The sequence below is a fragment of the Ictidomys tridecemlineatus genome, chromosome 6, assembly GCF_052094955.1.
Source record: "Ictidomys tridecemlineatus isolate mIctTri1 chromosome 6, mIctTri1.hap1, whole genome shotgun sequence".
NCBI classification, from domain to species: domain Eukaryota; kingdom Metazoa; phylum Chordata; class Mammalia; order Rodentia; family Sciuridae; genus Ictidomys; species Ictidomys tridecemlineatus.
Window position 1 is genome coordinate 57,861,736 of NC_135482.1, and position 6,394 is coordinate 57,868,129.

The 6,394-nt window shown below is 36.0% G+C and overlaps 1 protein-coding gene across 1 annotated transcript; it reads right to left on the minus strand.

Moving 5' to 3' along the window:
• Positions 1–602: 602 nt before the first annotated feature.
• Positions 603–1,541, minus strand: LOC144378331 (olfactory receptor 6C2-like). Its single transcript, XM_078052357.1, has one exon. It carries the CDS (start codon positions 1,539–1,541, stop codon positions 603–605), a length of 939 nt encoding a protein of 312 aa, XP_077908483.1.
• Between the last annotated feature and the right edge of the window lie 4,853 nt (positions 1,542–6,394).

The window sequence follows — 6,394 nt, forward strand, 5'->3', positions numbered from 1 at the left end:
TATTTGTTTTTCCTTCTCTGTCCCTCTTCTCTAGATCCACCCATGTTTTCCATACTCTGATTTTATCTTTGACATCTTATGATATACATTCCAAATTAATGAACTTGTTTTAGTAACTTGATCAATATCCCTAAACTCTAACATTCTTGAATCAAGAGGTGCTGAAAATCTGAATAGTTACAGAACTTACCCAACCAAAATTTACTCATAATACTTCTAAATTCAGACCTTGTTCTCTGTGAGTTTATATCTCACACAAGTGAGAAGTGCTCTCTGGATATTTCCATTCCACATCACAAGAATGGCATATGGCCAAAGATGTAACTTCTGCTTTGCATTTCCTTTTTATGACATTGGGTCTTTGACTAATCTCTGGGGCATGCATTATTGAAGAAACCATTCTGAATAAAGGAAACTTAAAAGAAGGCAAAATAAATTGTTTGATTTTGGTTTTTGGGTTATAAGAGAAAAATGTTCCAGGGAGAACATTAGCTTAATGACTCTACCAAATAAGAAGAAGCCATGTTTGTCACTTTCATGAATGGTGCTCACAGTTATTCAGATTTAAATGTAAGTAATCCTCAGCAAACATCAATATGCTCTCAGTTCTTTGAGAGAAATACAATCCGTTTTACTGTGTCTTTGAAAGCTGCTTTTACTTGTTTGTTTCGAAGTGTATAGATGAAAGGGTTAAGCAAAGGGGCAACTGAAGTAGTGAGGATGGACACCACCTTGTTAATGGCCACTCCTTCCTTTGCTGAAGGCTTGACATAGATGAAGATGCAGCTGCCATAGCTGATGGAAACCACAATCATGTGGGAGGAGCATGTGGAAAAAGCCTTTTTCCTTTGTTGGGCAGAAGGAAATTTTAGAATGGTCTTGATGATGTATGTGTAGGAGAGAAAGACACACATCAAGGTAATAATTAGTGTCACTATGGCAAAACTTAAGATTATTCTCTCTAAAATCGAGGTGTCTGAGCAGGTTATCTCTAGAATAGGATATGTATCACAGCCAAAATGATCAATTTCATTTGAGTCACAGAATTCCAATTGGAGGCCTATGCCAAGGGGTGGGAGGACGATCAGCAGGCCAGCAAACCAACAGCAGAGGACAACTGTGGCACAGACTCTGTTGTTCATGATGGTTGTGTAGTGCAGGGGCTTACAGATGGCCACGTAGCGGTCATAGGACATGGCAGCCAGGAGAAAAAATTCTGTTGCTCCAAAGAGGACAACAAAAAATACCTGGGTGGCACAAGCATTGTAAGTAACAGTGTTGTCACCAGTTGTCATGGTGTACAGGAATCTGGGAATACAAACAGTGGTGAATGAGACTTCCAGGAAAGAGAAATTTCGGAGGAAAAAATACATGGGAGTTTTAAGATGAGAATCCAAAAGTGTGAGTGTGATAATGGTGAAGTTCCCAGCCACACTCAATATGTAAGTGAGAAACAAAAATATGAAAATTAGAACTTGTAGTTTTGGATCATCTGTCAATCCCAGCAGGATGAATGTTGTTATTGCTGTATGATTTCTCATCCCTGCCTTATGCCAAGTCACAAGCGATTGGACCTGAAGAGAGGTGTCAAAAGAAGCCAGCATTGAAGCCTGACTGGAGACATTCCAGCCAGACAGCTCAGTGCACTTAATATTCCTTTACCTGAAAATTAATTACCTCATTGAAAATACCTATACCATTGACATCTTACAAGAAGGTTTCTACAGGAAATTTTAAATATAGATCTTATGTTTGTAATTCTCTGATGACAATCTGCATTAGTAAAAATGCCAAATAAAAACTCAACAAAACATAAATCATATGTGCAGAATGCATTTTATTAATAGTATTGCTTCCCTGGATATGACACTCTATTTTTTGTTCTTATTCTGGAAGAAGTATGACACGTTTGGGCTTCTCTTCTCCTATCTTCACCTTTCTTTGCCTTCCCCTGCCATACTGTAATGTTCTATTTTTAAAATCAAGGGGGATCTGTTAATTAGAATTTTATGTTGATCATTTAATGTTGTTGTAATGAATTTTAACAACAGCACATTCATTTTAGAATTAATTTTTTCTTTGTGCACAATTATCTCTAAATAAAGTGAAAAATTTAGAACATAAGATGTACCTTAGCTTTTTTGTTCTTATACTTTTTGAATGAAAAGTATTTCTTTTTATGAAATCATTTTAGTATACATAGTATTAGTGAAACATTGTACTGATGTTCCTTTTAATATAATTAATCAAGCATGGTATGTTATTTTCTCTGATTCAGTCCTCACTATCTCCTATTTCCCTTCTATTTATTTATAGTTTTTATATTTTTTCCTTCTGGATATACATGAAGGTGCAATTGGTTGGGGCATATTCATAGATGTACATAGGAAAGTGTGTCAGATTCATTCCACCCTTCTTCCCCTTTCCCCTCCCTCTTCCTGATCCCTTTTCTCTACTCCACTGTTCTCTCTTCTATAGTGAAAAGAATTTCTAGACAGTTTGAGACTCTTACGCATTGTGTTTCCTGAACCTTTGAAGAGGTATAAAGAACCATTTTCTGGAACCTGAGCATGAACCTGATTGAGTCCTGCTGTGGTGTTGGTCAAGGAAAGAGCCCAGGAGGAGAGATCTGTGGTATTGCTTTCTTTGCGGCTTGGTCCACCCAGTCTTCTTAGTGCCGCTCAGTCACCTGAGTCTGTCTGTGACCTCTTTTTTGAATGATTCCTGCTGTTTCATTCCAATCATTCTCCCTGTTAATTTACCAACTATCTTCCTAATCTTGTTTATGTCCCCTGGGTTTTTGGTAATGTATCTAGCTCAGAAAACATCTAGGAACAGATGGAATCTTACAAACTCATCTTTGTAAACAAATAATAAAGTATCCTACCTTTCTCTTTGGCCTTTTTCTCTGTTCATTTCAGCACTTCCCAGAAGTTTCAAGCCTCCTTGTATTCAAATTGATATATTTTCAGGAACCACGTTAGATATGGGCTCAGGGAATTCCTCTTCACTTTGTATCCAAACTTAACCCTCAATGCAGTTCCATCTTTTAAGCAGCTGTTTTCAGATATACAACTTGTAAAAGAGAATATTATAAATTCATTATCAGCAGTGTGTATGTATTTAATAACTTAAAAATTACACAATATTATTATAAAATATGACATTATAAATTACGTCTGTTAGCAGGGAGATTGTTACATATTCAATTTTAGATATAGCTCACAATTTATTGAAAAAAGTCCTACAAACTTTTGTATAAAAGAGGAAGAAACTAATTTTTAAATTGTTTAAACAACTGCCCCATTTGCACTCAATATTTTTTGTCCATTTGAGAAACAAAGACATTGTACATTTCTCTTATTTATTACTGTCCAAGAAAACAATCAACATTCATTCATTCAAATAAATATTCATTAATCACTTATTATGTACAAAGCATTATATTAGATAATCACCTATAGGTTCACCTGTGAAAAAGTTGCTCCCTAAAAAAGATTTGAGGTCACCAGTAGAAGATAATATTTCATATTAACACATTTTTATTGACATGGCCATTCAATGTAACAGCAGAAATGTAATTTTGTATTTGAAACCATATCTATTTCATGCTTCTTCCTTGAGAATTATTCTTAGTTATACTAGTATCTATTCATATTTTCCTATATCAATTCAGATCCAAGAGGCTCTGTACAAAATTTGGCAGTCTAAGGTGTCACCAAAAGCAGGAAATATGGCTCAGGGTAAACAGATATGATTTTAGAACAAGGAAAACTGCATGGGAGAAATAATTCACCTGAGACATGGTATTGTATCATCAGGACCCCTCTGAAATACAAGGTGATAGATCAGGTTTATTTATTCACACTGAATTACCCCTGTTCCCCTCCCTCTCTTCTCTCCCATGTATTTTAGTCACTTTGGTGATTTGGTTTTTATTTTTTTCATGAACAGTCTAGTGCATTTAAAAATATATTTTAGACACTTGTATATTATGTTTGAAACAAACCTCATTTAATCTTCATTTGGGACCAGGACTTCTCACGGATTGTACAGTTTAGGTTCAAGAAGTGTTTGAATTCTCCATCTGCCAAATCCGTGGCAAAAGTACTTAAATCCTTGATAAAAAAAGGGAATGTTTCTTCTAAGATCATATCTAGTATGGATATTATTAGACACTAGTAGATATTATTGAGTAGAAGTGTCTTTTCTGTAGTCTTCTATGTTTCTATAGAGTTAAAACAGTTTCCTCAACTGATACTCATGGCCAGGATAAAGGAGAAACTGGCCATCAGAAGAAAATTCTATTTTTCTTCAGAATAACACTTTTATAGAATTAATTAATTGTCCACCCCCTTTAATGAATTTAATTTAAGATTTAAAAAACTGATTGTTCGCTCTCTGCCTGACTTACAGAACATGGAAAATATGTCACAAAAATTCCATACTAATTATATACTTACTTTTTGGACCCATCTTCATTAGAGGGCTTTGACAGAACCACTGTGTAGGAGCATTAGCTGTCGAGGAGCTTTGTTGTATTCTGTGCCCACTTATGTTTCACCTGTCTCAGTCCCCACCCTCAGCCTCCACAGGAGCACATGTATGGGTGGACACACACATGCACACACACACTCACATTCAGGCAGATGTGACAATTGAGAGTTCCCCTCTAGATTTTCATTACTCCTGCTATTTTGAGACCAGTCTGTATCCTCTCTTTTTTTCCACACATCTAAAATTGCATCTTATACCTGATTACCCATTGATTCTGTTAGTTCAAGGAAAAAAATAGTGGTGTAGAGCAGAAAAGAAAATTCTAGTCTATTGGAGAGCTCATGTGATCTAGGCCAGGGAGGCAGGCTTCCCTGAAATTTCTGTAATAGCAGCCTTTGTTTTTATATTGCTACCAGTGCACGGGGAACAACAGAGCAAACAACTCAGTCCTTGGTGACTCAGTTTGAGAAGTTATTCACAAATTGGTGGCAGTCTAATGAATAATGTAAAAATTTATGTAGCAATAGGGACAGTGTCCTCAGAGACCTGGAGAGTTTAATATGTTTCAATTCTGTTTTAATTACTTTGTATTTCCCCAGGATTAGATCCTTCCTGGTACGTCATATGTATTATATGTTATGTATTTGTGACCTAAATCCCGTGTAATATAAAAATACTATACTTAAAGAAAATTTAAGAAGTCCTGTTTTACAGATAGAATCACTGAGGATCAGAGGACTGTGAGTCAGTATGCTTCCAGGAGTGGTGCAGGTTTTGAATAAAAGTTTATCTTCCACTCCAATATCTGCTTCTGTAGAACACAACATGAGCTTCTTCCCCCAATAATTAGGAGGCTCACTGGCATTTCAGATGTGATTTTCTCCTAGTCTGCCTGGCATACATTGTCAACTCCTCTTCCTACTTGTATCTTTTCAGATAAGCGGTGGACCTACCTGTGATGTTTAAAGCAAAAGAGAGTTTTGCATCTAAGCACTGAATGAAAAGTCCTTGGTCCCAGGATATGTTCTCTCTCTCTCTTTTTTACTTTGACTTGTCCCTACTTTGTGGAAATGACTAAGGCTTTTTCTTTGACTTTCTTCCATCATTTCTGGACTCCAGCCCCTGTGTTCCTGTTGCTTCTTTTGTCACATGATATAGATGTTCATTGCAGCAGGTGTCTTGGCTGTCCCTCTCAGCACTGCTCCACTAAGTTTTCTCACCCTCAGTAGAGACACTCTGAGACAATGTCTGTCATCCCTGACAAAGGGGATGGGTTGGAGATAAAGGACATGTGTCTTTATTGAGTAAAGTTTTTTTAAAAATATGTTCTTTATAAATATTCATGACAGTAGAAAGTATTTTACATGTTGTATATACGTGGAGTATGACTTCCTGTTCTTGTGGTTGTACATGATGTGGAGTTACACTCGACGTGTATTCATATATGAACAGAGAAAAGTTATGCCCAATTCATTCTACTGCCCTTTGAGTAAAGTTTTGAGGAATAGCTGATGAGCTTTAGCTAACACTGGTCATTTCCCTCCTTGTTCTGCTTCTTTTTATCCATAGTTACTGAATGCTCATTTTATTGACAGTGACAAAGTGCCCAGATAAAATACTACCCAACCTCCCTGAGAGCTGATGTAGCTTCATGGCTAAGATTATGGCTGATGATAGACTTTACGATAGACTTTACATATTTTATTTATTGCTCTAGAACCATAAATTTCCCTATGAATTCTGCTTTAGTTGTATTTTCAGTTATGTTTCTCAGAAATCTTGTGAATGATTTCTATCTTAATTTTCTTTGACCAGATATTATGTTTTGTATAATTTGAATTTTTTAAAATTCATCTAGATCCTTTAGAGAGCCCTGAATACTGTCTATCATTTTTTT

What these genes read in the sequence shown, in the direction of transcription:
- LOC144378331 (XM_078052357.1), bottom strand. Translation starts at nt 1,541, where the DNA reads ATGAGAAATCATACAGCAATAACAACATTCATCCTGCTGGGATTGACA.